We start from the raw sequence: 20,320 nt of genomic DNA on the forward strand, positions 1-20,320 counted from the left end.
ATTACTACTTGAAAACTTCTTTTTCAATTAGCTATATTCAATCATAAAAATATCAAATTCGTTTTGATATTGGCGCAGTAGCTGGTGTATACGCACTATGCTAGTATAGTGTATGGGCACCTTAAAAATTGATTTGTCTCGGAACAACATGTATCGAAAATTTACTTCTAAGTATAGGTATCGAGAAATTATTATAACGATGCGCAAAATGGATGAAGATAATAAAATCACAATGGAGTACAAGGATGAGAATTGCGCTAAAAACGCTAACGACTGCCGGCCAATGAAAAGTATCCATAATGAAGTGGCATATATTCAAAAGAAAGTTTCAGCCTTACAGATTGGTCCAAATCAACACAAAAAAGTTCTATCCAAATCAGCAAAAAAGAGACTTCGCAAAAAACGTTTAAATAACATAAATGTGGGACTTGATTCAGTATTGAACGCCGCCATTTCTATGAATACTACTGTTATCGATAGAGTCCAAAAAACCTCAACGCATAAGATACATAAGAATATTAGTAAATCAGTTTCTCACTCTAGCATGAAGGAGCCAGCAGTTACCAATAAAACAAATCCAAGAGTTTTTGACACAAAAAAACGCACACCCAATGTTGAACCAACAAGTAGAAAGCCTTCTGAAAAACTGAAAACGGGAAAAGACAAATTCCGCGAACAAAGGGGCTCGAATATAATTAATGGCGGACGCAAAACGCATAAATGTGTGATGGCAACGGAACCTAACAATAAAACGGTATATTCGTTCGTAGTAAAAGGTAGCTTGAATGCACTACCAACGGAGCATATAATTCGGTTGTTAAAACTTCAGAATTTTGCAACGCACCAATGGACAGTAAGACAAAGGAAGGAAATCTGTGCTGAAAAGAGTGTTATCACCGTTAGCTTAGATCCAGAAAGTGAAAACTTGTTGAAAATTAAGAATTTTAAAGTTTTACTGCTTAAAACCACAGTTACATTCAAAGCGAAAGGAAGGAATTTCCTTAGTAAATCTTCAAATTCAATTCAGCAGGCTACCGACGAAAGGGAGATATATTTGTCTCGAACTAAATTAATTCCATCAAGTCAGTTGGAGGCCAAGCCATTCAGTTGGTTGGGGAAGTGGCGGACATTCACTACAGTCCTGAACAAATTGAATTAGTCGATGTAGAGTATCACCAATTAATACAAGGTAAGTACAAAAAGCCAGGGACTTTTACAACTTTTAAAATAAAAGTATTTTATTTGATATTAAATTATGGTTAATATGACGAGTTTTCGTAAAGATGTACAATATACATACAATATTGGTATAAAATAAATGAGGATTGAAACTGCGGTGTCTAAACGTATTTACGATTGCGTGCTTTTTCAGGACAATCCAGAGCTGGATATTACTTTCAATGATTATAGTCTTTAGGGCAGCTTGACAATAACTTAGGATGACAATGCAATATGCGTCTTGCAGAAGTTGTTTTCTTTGTCCTGGGACCAAATAGGACAAGTTTCATATCTTCCGGGCACGACATCTACCATATGTACTAATGCAAGCTAATCTGCGGTTCAGTTTATTTATTCAGCTTTGCTATAACTTTTGTTCGGTTCAGCTAAAAGCTAATATTGTTTATAAATACATAGGTATATCACGTTGCATGTGCAAATGCTTATACATGGGTTATACTAATACGTGTCAAACTAGGTATATACAGCTATGGACACGTAAATAGCAAATTTTTTAAAGCCAACTTTGATATGCTATACTAACGTCAATTTAAAAAAAAAACGAGCAGGTATTTGCTTCTTTATAAAGATTTATTTCTTATATTCAACGATAACACAAAACAAATATTGAATTTAATTTGAACACCAAAAAAATTTAAAAATTCTGAAAAGGTAACTTAATTTTTTGGACACATAAATGGCACAACTTTAAAAAATTAAAAAAATCTAGTTAAAAGAATATTTTTCTTGTTTTTGTTTCACAAACCTACAAGTGATTAATATTTTGTGCTGTAGCCTTTGTTTTTAATTACTGCTTCACACCTGCGGCTCATACTTTCTACGAGTTCTTGGCACTTGTTGTTAGGTATGGAGTACCATGATTTCTGAACGGCAGACCAAAGATCATCCAAGTTTTTATGGGTTTTCCTTGCCACTTCCATCTTAATTTTATTCCACAGATTTTCGATTGGATTTAAGTCAGGGCTTTGAGCAGGCCAGTCCAAAACATCAATTTTTTCCGTACTAAACCAACTCTTTACTAGTTTCGAGGAGTGTTTGGGGTATTTGTGTTGCATAAAATACCATTTAATGGGCATATTTTCAAAGGCATAAGGTTCCATGTGGTTTTTTTAAATATTTAAGTACTGAAACTTGCCCATTTTACCATCGATTCGAACGAGTGGGCCTATTCCGTGCCAAGAAAATGCACCCCACGCCATGATATTTCCGCCACCGTGTTTGAGCGTCTTCTGGGTGAACCTGGGATTGTATTCTTGGCATATCGGTCGGCGAAAGATAGCCGTTTCGAAATATTTTTCTTAGACAGAAATGGTTTTTCCTGGAAATGCGTCCAAACAAGCTTGCCTCGTTTAACCGCCTTCTAACAAGCCGAGAGGATATTTCTGTGTCCAATGACTGACTAATATCGGATGCTATCTGCCGCGATGACATAAAAGGATCAACTTTCACCATCTTTATAATGGCAGCATCCGTTCGCGCATCGGTCTTTCGTGGTCTTGGCTTCCGAGTTTTGCCTTTTGTCAGTATTTCGGGGTTACCAGCAACTGAATTAATTGCATTGTATACTTTTTTTCGTGAACAGCTCAAAATTTTAGTCCTTTCTGCCACTTTTTTCCCTGCTTTATGCATTTGCCATATGACCCTTCTTTCTTCAATTGTTGTGTGATTACCTGACCCCATTTTGTGTTAACTTTTTTCTAAACACTTTAAATAATACAAATTGTCTAACTAAACAAAATATTGTACACATCTAATGCAGGTTGCGTCTTTACTGCATATAAAAGCAAACTGTGCCATTTATGTGTCCACTTATAATCAGCGATGTTTACAAAAAAACTGATAACGGTAAACAACAAACCAGACAAAACGGTGCATTTAGGCGCCAGAAGTTGGAGTATTACTGCGGCGCCGATAATAGCACAACAATTTTGCATTAATATACCTAAAATTTATGTTTGAAAATTTTTCAATTGCGTTCATATGAAATTTTGTGCCATTTACGTGTCCATAGCTGTATGTATGTATAGTTGATCACCTTTTAAAGTGATTTATTTTTGCTCCCCCATTTTCTACTTCTGTATGACAAAATGGTCTTAATGTAATTGTTAATTACTATTCTGTGGGATATTTTTGTGCGCATTTTATTTCTGTATACTTTTATTTCTCAAAATTGGACCGAATGTGTACTAAAATTTGTTTATTTTTGCATGTTTTTTTTACCGTGGATAATTTTCTCTCCGAATCTCTAATTATCTTCGTTCAATCATTGATCTTTGTTATCCCCAGAAAAGAATCTAGCGCCCGCTACAGATATGTATATAGAGCCTTGCTAGTTGCACCATGAATTTGGTGAAAAGGCTTCCAAACGAAAACAACATACTCCAATATCAAACCGGATAGAGTACGAACTAGGGGTGAGACTATTCGAATAAAAATTATTCGAATAATAAAATCTTTTATTCGAGAGGTATTCGTAATTCGAATAATATTTATTCGAATTTTTTATTCGTTTATTCGAATAATGCTATTCGAATACCTCACTATTCGAATACCTTACTATTCGAATACCTTACTATTCGAATACCTTACTATTCGAATACCTTACTATTCGAATACATCACTATTCGAATACTTCACTATTCGAATATTGTTGGTAAATATTTATTTAGATTAGCGGACTACTAATCGGTTTATGTACAAGTGCATGCACCATGAGAAGGGCCAATGTAATTTTTATATTTTTAAAAGCATTTTCTCCCTGATGTAAATGAATATATAGTGAGGTATTCGAATAGTAAGGTATTCGAATAGTGAGGTATTCGAATAGTGAGGTATTCGAATAGTAAGGTATTCGAATAGTGAGGTATTCGAATAGTAAGGTATTCGAATAATGAACTATTCGAATTATTTGAAACGAATAGTATTATTCGTTTTATTCGAATAATGTTTATTCGAATATTATTCGAAAATAATCCCACCCCTAGTACGAACACAATAACTTTAGTGTATACGGATCTCTGAAACAAGAACTATCGCGTCGTATAAAGTGAGCATTGTCAACGACTTAGTAATGCAAAGTTAATATGCGTAACCAAAACATTATTTTTATTTAGCAAATGTAACATGTAATATAGATGTAGAGTTCCGCGTCCGCATACGAGAAATGACGAAAATACAGAAATTAGAAAACAAGTGTTCGCGTCACGTAATGGGAGTGAGACTCGGTCTAAAAATGTAACGGAAAACTTTTTTCCAGATTTTGGGAGGTGTCTGCTTTTAGGCCAATTAATGTATCGATAATTTCTGTTAATCAATCTGTTCAATATATTGTACAGTAAAATAAAATATTTTTCATTTTTGCTGAACCCAGAACTAATATGGCAGAGCAATGCTCAAAGTGAGGCTTGGTCATCGCATTTTACAATCTTAAGGCGTTATCTATTGGAAATAGTTTCTAAATTTCCGAAAAACCCAATACCTTTTAATTTTACTACAAAAAAAAAACATGTAAATGACAATCAAAATTAAAATTTCTGTCTATAATTTTTAATTTCCTCAACTTCGTCTAGCACTTCATTTATGTTTACATATTCATTCGAGTTTACATTTATTATGAAGAGGCTTGTTGAAATTAAGTTTTCAAGAATTTTGCCCGTCCCGCTTCTTAAAATATAGAGTATGATATATCAATATTTTTGTCGCGAGGAGAAAATATTTGTATTTGTTCCAAAAGTCATTAACCTCCAGGACTCGGTTCTGGTACTTGCCCATGAGGTCCTCTCAACTTCAACAAGTGAATTTTAAAAAATTCAAGTACAATCAATTAAAGATTATTTCGTAAATTTAATCTCGTAATTTTAATAGACCAAGTTTCGGGCCAGAGTCAGATTGACTGTATTTCTGGGGGTTCTCTAGTTTAGATAAAATATGGCCCATGCGTTGTTCATCGCGGGTCGCCATAGCAGATTCAAGAACTATATAAACAAAATGCTTGGTGTTTTAAGAATAACATCGAAAAGTTGTGAACATAATTAAATTTAGCAAAGAAAACTATCCCATTACGGTTTTTATCTTATGTTTTATTTCTTTTGAATATTGTAGGGCTTCCAGTTGGTCTTGCGTGAAGAATGGCAAACATGACTGCTCAGTCAATTCGAATTTGGCCACATTCGAAGCTTATGAAATAATCTACTTGTGGACCGAACATTTGACGAGTGCATCATGTAGCTCTTTGCAGGCTGCTACGATCATCGTATATACGCACGAAACACATAAGGATTACACCATGAAGGTATTGCCGCATACGAACAAATCAGATTCAATCAATCAGATTCAATCAAATTCTGTGTTGTATGTCGCCGACTAAGGCCAATCTATACAAGGTGGTGTTGTTTCTTCAGCTGATAGGTGCCCGATTGCCAAATTAAGTTGGCTGAAGGGCGTACTGCACGGATATGAAAATCTATATAAATACAGACAACAAATTCAGCTGCCGGTAAAATGCGTTGCCGCAACAGACTCTTTTTTGCGGGCCTATAAGACTTGCCATGAAAACACTCGCGGAAGAGGGCAACAATTAACGGGCATACGTCTCTTACACGCAACCTGCGCAGAGTTAAAAGTCGAACTCAAATTATTAATAGGACTATGAATAAGTTCATGCGGTTTTTTTCGAAATTTGAAACTTTATTGACGTAAAATGGTTACAAATTTAATATTCAAAGTATTGTCCATCGCTTACTACTACTTTTTCCCATCTTTCTGGCAATTCACGGATTCCCTTTGTGAAAAATTCGGTCGGTTTTGCCGCAACCCACGAATCGATCCATTTTTTGACTTCATCGTAATTACGGAAGTGCTGGTCAGCCAGGCCATGTTGCATCGATCGGAAGAGATAGTAATCGGATGGCGCAAGGTCTGGACTATACGGCGGGTGGGGTAGGACATCCCATTTGAGCGTTTCTAAGTATGTTTTGACCACTTGTGCAACATGTGGCCGAGCATTGTCATGTTGCAAAATAACTTTGTCGTGTCTATCGGCGTATTGCGGCCGTTTTTCTCGCAGTGCTCGGCTCAAACGCATCAATTGTTGTCGGTAGACATCCCCCGTAATCGTTTCATTCGGTTTCAGTAGCTCATAATACACAACACCCAGCTGGTCCCACCAGATACACAGCATAACCTTCAGGCCATGAATATTCTGCGCCGACGTCGATGTTGAAGCATGGCCAGGGTATCCATACGTTGCCCGACGTTTTGGATTGTCGTAATGGACCCACTTTTCATCGCCAGTCACAATTCGATGCAAAAAACCCTTTCTTTTGTGCCGTTGAAGCAGTTGTTCGCATGCCATAAAACGGCGTTCAACGTCTCTTGGCTTCAATTCATACGGCACCCAATGGCCTACCTTTCGGATCATTCCCATGGCTTTTAAACGTTTGGAAATGGTTGATTGATCAACTCCCAAAGTTTTTGCAACCTCTTCTTGCGTTTGAGCCGGATCTTGATCGAGCAATTCCTCCAATTCGGTATCCATGAACTTTGGCGGCGCACCCTCGCGTTCTTCGTCTTCCAAGCCAAAATCACCACTTTTAAAGCGTGCAAACCACTTCTGGCACGTTCGCTCAGCTAGAGCATGCTCACCATAAACTTCCACCAAGATACGATGACTTTCGGCTGCTTTTTTCTTCATATTAAAATAATGAAGAAGAATTCCCCGTAAAAACACATTATTTGGCACGAAATTCGACATTTTCAAGTGTGGTAAAAATATTGTTGTTTACGCTTCAAATAAAAAACTTATACTGACGTTTGTGCCTTACGACAGTAGCTCTCCAATGAATGTTTGGAAATGTGGATCGATGGAATAATAATCAAGTTACGTCATCTGTTGTAAAACCGCACGAACTTATTCATAGTCCTATTAATATTGTGGCCAATATTCGTCGATCCACAACCAACTAGATAATTTCCTCTATGGGTAATATATCTTCTGTTACAACAAAAATAAATTAATACCGCTATTTAATATATAATTTTAAGTTCAATAATCGTATCGGTGACAGATGTTAATTATGTTAGCTCATCGGGATGATCGACTGCAAGACTCGTACGCATTTTTAAAATGTGTGAAATATATGTAGGTTTAGTTAAACGGATTTGGCTTTATTTGTTTTAATTTTAACTCATATACAATCCTACAACTTATTAACTATAAATATAAATTACAGGATAAAACTCTGCTAATCGGCAGATAAAGCAATTCCCTTGTGGGGTGAGATGCATAGATGGGGGCAAGGTTTTAATGAAACCAAAGGCTAGAGTTTATTGTATGCTCAATGCCTAAGACCGTCCATACGTGGCGAAGAGTCACACCCTGCTCGAGGTGTCCCTGCTTTTACAAAATATGGCGGATCTAGAGAGGAAAACTCGATAAAACCCGTAATCCCAGGTGTTAGCCGTACCGTGCCTCGGGATGAATGGCACTACGTAAGTGTGTCTCTGAACGGTGGACTCCAGATACCTGGCGCCCTCTGGTTTAATCCAGCCTTTTCGTGGTACATTGGGGCTATGCCACGAATGACATCAACTCCCCTACACTCGTGGGAACAACAATGTCTTCAAATACAAATTTAAAAAAAAAAAAAACCGGCCACTAAAGGCCGTAGCTCTCGAATACCGGTGGCACGTGGTGAATTCAAAGGAAACGGATACACCAGATTCAAGAAACTTATTGCATTAGGGGTTAAACATGGCGAAGCTAAGAGAATGGCTCATAATGTCAGAGAATCTGCTCAGTTCTTTGCAAAGGTTAAGAATGCTCATTTAGACGAAATCAGAGGCGTAGTAAACATTGAAGAGAATAATGACAGTCAAGTCGATGTAAATACAATTTTCCAGTTTGAGCGGCAACGTGATATATTAAGGCGGCTTCTTGCACAAGGAGTTACTTTGCAAGAAGCCATACCTTTAGCTAAGGAGGCAGGTGAATGCCAAGAACCCTTCAGCCGTGTTTTAGCGAAACGATTTGTTCGCGAACAACTTGCAAACGTTAGATCGTCTTCAGACGAAATAGAAGTCAAAGGGGGTTCGCGAAAACGTTTCAGGAAATTGATTTCTAGAGGCGTTCATCTTGATAAGGCTAGAACTCTTTGTCAGAGTCCGTGGGAAACTAAAAAAACTTTGCTTGCTTTGAGGGGTATACACGTAGAACCCAAAGCTACTACCAGAAAACCACCAACATCGAATACCAACAAATCGCTACCAAATCGCCAAATAACAAGAAGTGAAACTGGAACAAATTTAAATACTTCATCGGTGTACTCAGGAAGGTCGCGCGGCGAAATCGCAACTCATACACAGCAAAGGATTAATCCCAACGAAATACAAGAACAAGATGCACGCTGCGACCAGTCACAAATTAATTCTCCTACAATTCGGTATAATGACGTAGAACGAGAACAACCATTTTTGGAATCTATCCCAATACATCGAATAGAAGAGGATTCAGTGGGCATAAAATTAGCAGTCATTTCACCGGACTTCCCTGTATCTATTTGGCCAACGGAAATGCTGAAAGGAATACAGTACTTCATTACCAAGGCAGCTCAAAATGATGGAATTGACTTGGCTTCTCGATATGCTACTTGTACTTTTCGTCCCGGGTGGATTGCATATAGCATTCACGATAGGAGAGTAGCTCAATGGTTTAGGGAGAGAGTACCTAATTTGCGACCATATGAGGCTTTTCTAGCGGTTGTCGATCAGGATCAAGTACCTCGTCCACAAGTTTTTGTCGGCTACATACCTGAAGGAAGAAACATACACATTGAAGATCTGTTGGCAGTGATCGGATTGCAAAATCAAGGTCTACGCACACAGGAATGGAATGTAATCGATAGAGTACAGAGAGGTTCCATAGTTGAGCTTATAGTTGTAGTCGATCCCTTTTCTGCAAGGACTATCCAGCAAAATAATTACTCAATCAGATATGGAAATTTAAGCGCTTGCATAAAACCTAGGCAATCTTTGGATAAACCATTTTTTCCGGAATTAGTGCAATCTTCAACGAACACTACCAGTATGGTTTCTTCTCGAAACGGAGAGGCCAACAGTCAGAATAGTTCATATGGAAGTGAAACATACAGAAGACACATTCCAAATCGAAACGATCAACACAGAGATAACCGGCGAAATTCTAAAAATTCATACTGGCGAAGCATGTAAATTGATTCAATAGTGTACATCGTCTCTTCGAATCTGGACTTTACTCAATCATATGGCTTGATAACTTTCAAATTCAAAGATTTCAAAAAGTCTTGTGGTGAGTGTATTTCATTAAGAATTTTTATATTCATGTATTTAAATATCAATGTAGTAGATATAAGAGGAGGAGAATTTGTAATGGATATTCCTCATTTTTGCAAGTTGGCGCTCGATAACGTAAACAAAAAATCCATCACATACAAAATGAGATAGGAAAGTGACAGTTAAATGCTGGACAGACGTTAGTTTTTTGCTGGAGAAATGTTACCAAGAGCATGAAAGCATTAAACATAAAAGATTCACATCTCAAAAATTTTCCAAATCGATTTTTTCCCTAAATTTTTTTTTGTCGGGACAACTAGCAAATGCAGCACTCAGACATTAATTAAATCCATTGTTCTACACGTGGATTCCCATAAACTAACTTATGGTGCACATCTCTAACTATCCGAAAAAATGTTTGTCATTACTATCTACTTTCACTGGAAAAGTACCGTTATGTCTGTTGAAGACTGAAGAGCACTATTTTTTGTTGTGTCAATGTGTCTAAGAATGACGGATTAATTTTTTTACGCACAAAGAGTCTTATTTTGAGTTGTGTAGCTATTTGCAACAAATATAAAATTGTGTGGTGTGTTAATTGAAGTTGTGTCTCTTTATGTGAAAAAAGTGAGTACAATAAACAGACAGAATTCGAGACAATACCACTAGCCAAATGAAAAAAATTCAGTGAAACAGTTGGAATTCAAAATTATCCCTTATTTCCTCAATCAAAATATAAAATCAATAAAACTTCAGCAAACCTGGCTTTTGCTTCTTCTGGTATTATTTATGGAACTTAATTTGACTATAATATTACAATAAATTTTATAGAAACTGTTTTTCGTCTCCCCTGAACATTTGGAATTTTTCAAGTTGTGACACTTTTGCATTTAGTGTGCGATATGATTGAACTTTTTGTGGGCAAACAAATTTATTTTTTATGAATTTTTTATTTTTTTTGCCGTTTTTAGTCAGAAATGACTATATGCAAAATTTAAAAACAAAAAACGCTATATACTCGTGTTTTTTTGTTTTTAAATTTATATATTTTTTGCAAGTAATGTCAAATTTTAACTTTTTTGCTTTGTCTCTTTGGGAGAGAACTTTCGCTTATGCTCTAGATTTGGTTTTATGGCTGGTGATGGGTAATTTTGTTTTATTATGTTAAAAAATTATGGCAGTAATACGCATTCGAAATTCGATATTACATTTTATAATAAGTAATAAGAGAACAAAAGGTTTATGCACACACACGTTCTCTGTAATATGAATGCATAATTAATAATATTTAACAAAACTTTTATTAGAATTATGTCTACAAACCTGTTTTCTTTGCCGGCGTCCATTTTACAATATTTAGTTTTTATTTTGACATTTCTCTTTACACTTGTAAAAATAATTTTCGATAACACAGGGTTGTATTTAAAAAAAATGTGATAATTATCTAGTACTATTTTATAATCTCAGATTTCGGTGGAGAATTTTTTTGTATGGGTAATCGCGTTTTTTAATTACGGATTGTGAGTTAAGCAGGAAAAATTAGATAATCTACTTATATGTGAACGTATTCTAAGTAATTTGAAGAATTATGCATGTACATTTGTTCTTTCAAATTCTGTCTTCGATTTCTATTAATTACTCCTTTTTTGTTTTTTTTCTCCACAGGTGCAATAAAATAAGTGATGAGCTTCTGTAGCGACATCGTGGTTCACGTTTGATGCTCTGCTATCGATTGCATTTGAGTTGGGACTATATATTTTGGATGTTGAACATACCGCTTCTTTCCATTATTGAGAAGAAAAATTTATTATTTCGCTTCTAACTCAAATCCACTCTTGCACATCAAGCGTCATAAATTCGTCAGGACTAACATAAACAAACAAAGTTAACATATGTTAGTGGTCATCAGTCAATCGCTTAGACATCATTGTATTCACCACAACACAGAATGGCTAAATGCTAAAGCTAATATTATTTATTTCCAGTCACTAAATTCAAACAAGATGACACTGAATCCTCTGCAGATCCTTAACGGCGAACCTTAATAGTATTCCGTAATAGAATCACCTTCTTAAAATTCATAACAAAATTATGCAACAATTACAATGTAAAAGCAAAACACGAACATTTTAATTAATAATAAAAAAACTCATGTTTTGACAACAACATTGTGTACATTATAATGTCACGTCAAAGTAGAAAACAAAGAAGTGATTTATTTATTTAAAACAAATTTCGCACTTTTTCATTATTTTATTTATTTCTAAAAATGTAAACTTATTGCATAATTTCAAATTACGAATTTGAATGCAAGTAATACGTTTCCTAATCTAATTTTGTACTGACATCCGTATGTACACGGCGAAAGAAGAAAAAACAAATCAGCTGAGTTACTGCTATCATCTTTAATAGATTTGCCTTGGGTTCAATTGAATTGTCGAAAGAAAAAAACTCGTTTTCTAATCTATGGAACTTTACTTTAGTTTAGTTTTATTAATAGATAATCCTGTGCCTGATCGAAGCTTTTTTTTTCAAAATTAACAATATGGCGGCCTCAGGTAATATTTTTCAGATTTTCGCGAAAAAAACCTACAATTAATTGTTAAAAAAAATCCATCGCGCACGATCCGGAGCGCTCGAGCGCCTTTTTTAATTGTTGAATAACTCAAAAAGTATTTGTCGGATTCACTTCAAGTTTTCACACAATATTTTTAAGATATCAGACTTTAAGAAAATGCAAAAAAAAAATACAATATTTTGAAAATTCTGACTATCCCTAACCCCTTAAGTTAGAGGAAGTCTCACTATGGATTAATAAAAATCATTGGTGGATGTTTCCTTTGTTGGAAGTTTGCCGAGGTCCTCTTATTTGCATAAAAAGCTTTTTCATGGCTAAGATACACTCGGAAGTTTGTCATTGATTGCCGATGAGTGACCGCTATTAAAAAAAACGCTTATCATTTGGTGTTTAATGACGGAGGTTTCGAACCCGAGCACTACTGCCCACAGAAACGCTACAGCTGTTATTTAAAAAAAATACTTTTCAGTGAAGCGATATACAATACAGAAGTGGCAGCAGACAGTACTGCTCCGGTTAGCCCAAACTTCTTTCTGTATTCTGTACATCGTAAAAAAAGCGCATTTTGACAGCGCTCTCACAGAACACAATGGACCCTAGAGGTCTGATATCTGTTTACAGATCATCCGGCACTACCTAACCTGGTAATCTATGCCCTGCACTTAACTATGCCTGTATTTAACTAACCCACCACCTTACACATTTTGTTTTCACTTCATTCGCCTCTATCTCTGTCAAATACTCTATGATGTAACAGTCAAAGTTAATCTCCTAATTTTGCTTCGGCTAAACCTTATAATCTATTATCCTACCCTGTGGTGGGTAAGGTGCAGAACCGAACTGTGGCTTCGACCACAAAAGCTGAATTCGGTATCGCCAAAAAAGTCAAACATATCTTAATTTTCAATTTTAATTAATTCCAAATTTCAAAAAACTAACTTTTTTGAATATTGCTCCAGATCCTACAATTTCTGTTTGTTTAAAACAAGGCTGCTCACTTCGTAAGCTCTTGGAGCACATTTGTTTTAGTTTTGCCCTAAAGTATAGGCACAAATATAAATTTACATTTTAAATATAAAATATATGACCCGTATAAACACAATTAATGTGAAAGTGCCATATGGAAGGCCAAAGCAAACGTCCTTCCGTATGACCCGCAGTCACTTTAGTAAGTAAATAGTAACAAATTTGCACTAACAAATATACAATGGAAAAATAATTTAAAAATATGTATGTACTGAGAAATGTTTTTATTTAAAAGTGATTTCATATATTTATATACATATGTTTGTAGTGAAAGTACACATCAATTTTGTACATGATTCAATTGTAGGATGAATCATGAATTTTGTAGATGTATTATGATTTTGATTGGACATTTGAAAATGTTCCGTTTGGTTTCGGCCTTAAAAGTCGATGGTCGGCCGCTCTTTCCTTAGGTGTAGGAAAAATACTCAAGTGGATGCATAAATTTGTTTTAGCTATGCCAACTTCCAGTACCGCCTATGCCAATAGTAAAATGAATTCATCCATCATTAACCAAACACGCAGATTTTATTTAAAGCAATTTGTTACAAGTTATATCTAACTTCATTTTTGTCAAAGGATAAGGTTAAACAAACGCAAATAAAATATGCAAAATTTAATGAATTTAGACAAAATCCGCGTAAAATTTAATGCATTTATGGTTGAAATTGTTTTCACCACAAATAATTATTTAACTGCCAATGTGTTTTTTACAGATTGTTTAGTACTCTCCAAAGTATTTAGTTTAGCCAGCTGCTTCATTACGTCCAACTCTTTAATGAAAGTAGACAAAACTTCTTTCGTACTCTTAAAATCGCCGTCTTTTAAATCGAAAAGATCGTCTTGACATTCCAGTTCTGTAATGCAGACTTGTTGAATACATAAGCACTTTCAAACACACTAAAATATATATACTCACCGTCCATTTCGTTCTCAATATCGTCTAAACGATTCAGTACTAAACTTTGCTGTATCTTTATGTGTTCCATTAATCGATGCTGACATTCGACTGGATCGATGGGTGCTTCCGGTTGCGGTATATTTGGAATGGGTTGTGACGGTGTGGTAGGTTCCGATTTTATTTTCTTTGCAGGCGGTGTTGATGGAGTCGTCTTTTCTTTTTGATCCAACACTTTTATTTCAACATCCATATCTTCGATTTTAATATCTTGCTCGGGTTTTATATTTGCCTTGGTAAGTTGTGACACTAAATCCTCCTCCCACTTTTTAGCCCACAAGTACAACTTTGGATGACAGCGATTGTTGACGATGTTCATTTTGATACGCAGTGAATGCATAAAACGCCTTAGCTCTACTAAATTACCAGTAAGCACGTGCGATTTTTTGAGAAAATCGAAACGCTTCTGTAGATTGGGGTTTGCAATGTGATAATTCGCCACCGGTAATTTTCCATCATACAACCAATCTTGATCGTGTTTAAAACGCATTGACTCCCGACCGCGTTGTGGATTGCGGCAAATGTAGCACACATATTTATCAGGCACATCAACTTCTTTATCGATGCCATTGCAAATGCCATGTTGCCAACATAAGCACAGTTCACATTGTATCATGAGGCCGTCTTCCTCGCCATATGAGCACAGACAATTGATTATTTCTTCCTGGCGCATGCTAACTATCTTTATGATTTCACCGTTTTCTTTTATGTACTGAGGTTGGTTAGCAGTTGTGCCGGCCGTATGTTCAGTTTCATTAGATCCTGGTGCCAATAATGGTGGAAACGATGATGATCCCGAATCGGCAGTTACAGGTGAATCTAGACTGCTCATCGGGGTAACTGGGGCACCCGATAATTTATGTTTCTTTCCCAGATCGCCAATTTTAGCATCGGGAGTTGCGTTGAAGGAGTGTCGTGTCTCTTCAAATTCCGACACACCAAAGCTACTGTCAGCGGTTACCACTGGTAGCAGCGATCCACCTGATGTGGCCTGAGCAGCTGTTAAGTAACGACGCGTTGTACGCTGGCGATTGCTTTTACGTGAGCCGAGAGAACGCTTGCTCTGTGACATACGCGAGCGCTTAGCTGATGTTGCCGATATATCGGCCAAATTTTCGTCCACAGATGAGACTGTGGCGCCGGAAATATCCATCATTGTACTATTTTGACTATTTTGGGCAGAGCTATTAAGCGAAGCATCATTGAGGCCGACAGATATATGTGACATTTCTAGATCAGCATCTGATTCGTTCTTGATCTCAGTTTCACTTTTCATTTCGGGAGAAGATACTACAGCTTGAGAGGCACTGCCTGTCGTTACTGCAGTTATACCACCGCTGCGCCGATGTGCTCGAGTTTGTAGCATATCTTGTTGATGAAGTTTAGCAAAGAATTGCTGATTGGGAATTTGATTACGTGGCGCCGGCTCATGCTGGTCGGGTTTAGTATGTGTGCGCTTCTCTGCCAGCTCAAGCATCTTCGGACACGTGCCTAAAAGTCTGCGAAGATTAATTTTATTAGGATTTATCAGTGAAATAAAATTGTTATTCTAGCATACTTTATTAAGTCCTGATGATAATGCTTTACATGAATTTGTAAATGATCTTCTTTGCGGAAATTCTTCAGGCAACCCTCTTGAGGGCATCGGAAAAGGTTTTCGATTATTTCTACTTTTAGTCCACCTATGTAAGCTAAAGTAAAAATACAACTTTATTTATTCCTTAAGAATTTTGAATATTGTTACTCAAAATTTGACACTTACCATAACCATCTTCAGCAGGAAAGTGTGCATCTGCCGAACGAGAAGAAGAGGCGGTTGCATTATCAAGATTTCCAGCTAGTTCCTCTTTAACAGGTTTGGGTAAGTCATCTGTGGGTAACGTTGGAGTCATAAGTTCGGCTGGCGGCACTGGAGTGGCCACTGGTGTTTCAATATACTGTGAATTACTGACAGAAAGTACAGTCGTCGCTTCTTTCACACAAGCCGCATCCATGGCAGCAATTGTAGTGTCCAGAGGTTTGGGTTTTGGTGTCTGTTGTGGCGTGTAGTCAGGAGTGAAAACATATGCATTTATATCCTTAGCACGCCGACGATGAATACTAAAATCATATACGTCTGGGTTGTACATCTGACCTTGCTCCTCGAGAAAAACTTTTAGATCCGATTTTGATCGAAAACGTTTTCCACCTGGTGTCACTAATATGACATCCCATTTTCCTAACACATTGGAACGCTGATACATATGTTTTACCCAACCCGGTGGTAAACGCCAATCCTCTACGATTACTGTTGGTTTTCGATGTTCACCGACAATGAGAAAGCCCTCTCGTCCAATTGGTTGATCATTAACCCAATGGCATGTCCATTCGCCATCGTGTGGTATTTCTGGTAAATTTAATGTAGCTAAAATAATAAATAATGTTAAAATTTAATTTTCACTGAATGTTTTTTTATTTTCTTACTTAAGTCTAGTTTTGCCAAATCGAGTAAAGGCCAATCCTTTCGAGCGCCCGATGGAGTTCGTTTCTTAGAAGTGGACGAACTAGTTGGTATTGGTAAAGGAGATTCGACTTTTTTCGATTTTACAGATGGAGATTCTTGTGAATTGTTGGTTGGTGTCTGTGTTTTACTGGGAATAGGAAGAGTCGATGAGGAAATGGGTGGTTGTGATTCAGCGTCCACAGGTAGAACTTTGCTCATATGCATTGCACGTACATTTTTCACATAGCCGTCATCAAATAGAACTTCGTATATGTCATTTCCGATGATTTTTTTTACAGTACCTGGAAATTTCCTTGGGCCTGACCAACGTGCCATACATTTTTCTTCTAACTCAAAAACTAGTATTGGCTTTGTCGAAATTTTTTGCCGCAGGCGTGTCGAATTCATGGGAATCCATTCTTCTGTACCAACAACTACTGATTTCATTTTACCCGAACGTTCGAATTTTATTAGTACCTCACGATCATCGTTGTCCACCTCGACAACACGGGCTGCATGCCAAACACCATCGAAATCCTGCGCTTCAAGTCGTGTGCCAGAATTAAACGATGTTACCGGTTCAAATTTTACTGCAGCTGGAGATGCAGAAACCGGCGTTGTGGCAGCTGAAGCAGTTTCACTGTCATCCTTAACTATACATGCTTTTACAGCGTTACGCACTGCTGTTTCAGCCATTATCTGAGCAACCTTTGCTTCTACTGTAGCTTTCGTAGCATCTTCACTTATTTGATTGGTTGTACTCGTAGGCAAAGCAGTAGTTTTCAGATCTTCTAAATCAGACTCCACCTGAGTAGGATCGACCTTACCCCATGGAAATACAGTAGGAAACACTCGTTGTTTTAGTAAATACTTTCCGCTGCGCTGTGGCTGGAAGTCTACTCGACGAAAGTGTCTCGAACACACAAGTACACTTTTAGTTATTTGCCGTTCGGCACTAAGTCTCGTATTGCGTAGCCAAACGGACCGTATGCTTGGATCCAAAGGAAACGAATGATATGTGACACCATGATGTTCTGGTAATCGGGAAGTAGAGCTACAACCGGCAATACAACAGCGGCGACCCATGTTCACTAGAATTTTCTCGACGCACTATCTTTTTATTACATTTATTTGTCAAAACAAGTGAAATAATTAATATGAAAGGGGCATCTCATTTCAGCAAATCACACATGACGAAATTCATTCAATCACCATTAGGGATTTATTTTATCAGTCACAAATTACAGCGAACTCAGCTTCACAGGGTCACTTTGGTCTCGATTTTACAATAAAAACGTTTTTGGCGAATTATTCTGAATTTATTTTACGCAAATGCAAATAAAATACGCTTTCAACGCTCCTTGCGTTAGCTAGTCATAGACAAATTGGTAGCACTGGCAATTGGAAAAGAGCTGTCAAAAGTGGGGTTGTTTGGAAGCACTTAATGAGCATTACTAAGACCGCGTTTATACAGGGCAACATCTGAGGCTGTAATTCATTATTTGTAATGGTCGTGTTCTGTCAACTTCCTTTGGGTTCTCGTTATTTTCAATCTTATTGTTGACTTTATACTAAAAATCAAAACAATTGTAGGCAACGAAGTTGCGTGTGTGTGGTCGGGAACATCAAAAGAGAATTCGCAAAGTTGAAACAAAAAAGTTTCCCTGTATGAGCGCGGTCGAATGAAATTTACCTAATATCAAAAAAAAGGAGTAGGCAGCACAGAATGTAATAATTTATACCAGTTCTATGAAGTACAGGGTGCCTACGACATAAAGCGTTAGGAAGCGGCGAATAGATGAAGCAACTAGTAGCAATAAACAGATCTTGAAAGCGCTGGAGAAGGGCTGCCACAAATAACAGTTGTTTGTAAAGATATCGAGTTATACCAGCGTTATGAGGTATGACCAATGATGATATAAGGTTCCGAGTTCGCTTTGTCGTCAGAGTCCATGAATAAAGAAACAAAAGCAAGGGAAATTACATGTATGTGAGGAGGAAAAGTAGACGAAAGCAAAAAAAGAAATTATACGCACACACACACATTTTCCTGCCACGGCGTCTTCCGCATAAAAGCGCAAATAAACTGCATCTTGCGGCTTTATATTAATTTGTGCTTTCCCAATTTAACAGGCGGCACTTCGTTTTCATTAGTTTGTTTAGTTTTAATCTCACAAATCACAAACTTTCGAGGTCATTCACTCAATTTTCACAAACATATAATTTTCCTCCTATTTTTTATTTGTTTTATATTAGAAAAGAGCCTGACATCAGAACTTTCTAAATTGTGGAAAATAAAGTAACTGTTATGGCAAGACACCACCTTCAGTACTCAATTCGTATATATGCATATGTATGTACACAAATACACAGTGTATGTAGCATAGATAATGTCTAATGTTTGGTGCGTGACTACCATTCGGAAGTGCGTAGGTTCGAATCTCCGCATTTCTGCGATGAAAAAGTTCCTCATAAAAAACATCTGTCGTTCGGAGTTGGCTTAAAACTGCACAGCACCAAAAGGAGGAGGAGCTCGGCCAAACACACAAAAAAGATGTACCGCCAATTATGTACGTATGAATGTACATATAAAGTGTGCTAAGTTATCAAATCAAAAAATGTAAACATTCTTATTTCATAATTCGTTCGAATGTATTGGTTGAACATTTTCATAAGTGAAATTATTTTTTACACAGTGCTGTGCGACGCTGTTATCCCACGGTCCTCAGTTTAAAATTTGAAAATACATATTACTTACACCGTATTCAAGAAACAATTTGGCTCGGAAATTGAACAACAGATTTAAATATTAAACTACATGACTTCAGTTATGTCAAACCCAAATTCCAATGAACGCCATATACATACATACGTCGCTTATTAGATTTATACTTCTACGTTCAGCAAATATGTTTAAATGATATACAACTTTTGATTAACGAAAACACAATTAGAGGAAAAACATTTATGTGATGTGCTATTAGAAAACGCAGCAATATCACAATTGACATAGATGTACAAAGTTTACCTTTCAAAAGAAGGATTAATTCTCGATTTTTTATAACATTTTAAAAAGATATATTCATAAAGCAAAGGCACAAAATTTAGTCGCAAAGCTACCACAAAGTATCGTCACATTTTATGTACATACAATAACGAAAATAGTTGATTGGGAATTTAATACAAATTTCTAAAAACTAAATAAGTGTTAGCAACGACTTTTTAAATAAAAAATATTGACAGCGTCAGTGACTTTGGCTTATAGACAAAATAATAAATAGGAGGCTTTTTTACTGTCGGCTTTATGATCAACCGGAAGTTAAGCACTTTCAATTATTTTGCGTACGTTCTGTCAAAAAAGTATAGGTAATTGGTCAATAAAAATCAATATTTTCATTTAGGGGAGCACTAACTGCTAGTTCTGCTCGTCATCTCCGTTTCTGGTCTAGAAAATTTAAATTATTTATTGTAACAAAATCTAAGTTATTGAGATAAACTTAAATGTTAAAAGAAATTTTAAACTTAATTAATTAAAGAGATGGTAACTAAGACCTTTCTGCAGAAATATATTAAATGGGAAAAATAAAAATAAATTACAATATAAAAGAATGTGGAGGGAAAACGTACCAAAATAAAAAACCTTCTACATAATCAATTTATTCTATGCCACATATGTAAGTATGGATGCACATATTAGTGGCCGTCGTAGCTGAAAGGGTTAGTGCGTGAC

The 20,320-nt window shown here is 36.5% G+C and overlaps 3 protein-coding genes across 4 annotated transcripts; 2 read left to right on the plus strand and 1 right to left on the minus strand.

The window, feature by feature from the left end:
- Window positions 1-213: 213 nt before the first annotated feature.
- Window positions 214-5,875, plus strand: LOC129245859 (uncharacterized). 2 transcript variants are annotated; one of them, XR_008582435.1, is made up of 3 exons: window positions 214-1,189; window positions 5,341-5,530; window positions 5,640-5,875. XR_008582435.1 is itself a non-coding variant. In XM_054884287.1 (2 exons), exon 1 carries the CDS (start codon window positions 233-235, stop codon window positions 1,157-1,159), a length of 927 nt encoding a protein of 308 aa, XP_054740262.1. In that variant the 5' UTR covers window positions 214-232; the 3' UTR covers window positions 1,160-1,189; window positions 5,341-5,875. The 2 variants fall into 2 exon arrangements, 1 of the variants encoding a protein (XP_054740262.1); XM_054884287.1 differs by having other exon boundaries at window positions 5,341-5,875.
- Window positions 5,876-7,514: 1,639 nt separating this feature from the next.
- Window positions 7,515-11,779, plus strand: LOC129245849 (uncharacterized). Its single transcript, XM_054884274.1, has 2 exons — window positions 7,515-9,562; window positions 11,212-11,779. The coding sequence occupies exon 1, from the start codon at window positions 8,008-8,010 to the stop codon at window positions 9,463-9,465; it is 1,458 nt and encodes a 485-aa protein (XP_054740249.1). The 5' UTR covers window positions 7,515-8,007; the 3' UTR covers window positions 9,466-9,562; window positions 11,212-11,779.
- Window positions 11,780-13,656: 1,877 nt separating this feature from the next.
- On the minus strand, window positions 13,657-17,968 carry LOC129245839 (uncharacterized). Its single transcript, XM_054884263.1, has 5 exons — window positions 16,572-17,968; window positions 15,871-16,512; window positions 15,667-15,799; window positions 14,070-15,607; window positions 13,657-14,007 (listed from the first exon to the last, which is right to left on the minus strand). The coding sequence occupies exons 1-5, from the start codon at window positions 17,674-17,676 to the stop codon at window positions 13,838-13,840; spliced, it is 3,588 nt and encodes a 1,195-aa protein (XP_054740238.1). The 5' UTR covers window positions 17,677-17,968; the 3' UTR covers window positions 13,657-13,837.
- Between the last annotated feature and the right edge of the window lie 2,352 nt (window positions 17,969-20,320).

The sequence above is a fragment of the Anastrepha obliqua genome, chromosome 1 (assembly GCF_027943255.1).
Source record: "Anastrepha obliqua isolate idAnaObli1 chromosome 1, idAnaObli1_1.0, whole genome shotgun sequence".
NCBI classification, from domain to species: Eukaryota; Metazoa; Arthropoda; class Insecta; order Diptera; family Tephritidae; genus Anastrepha; species Anastrepha obliqua.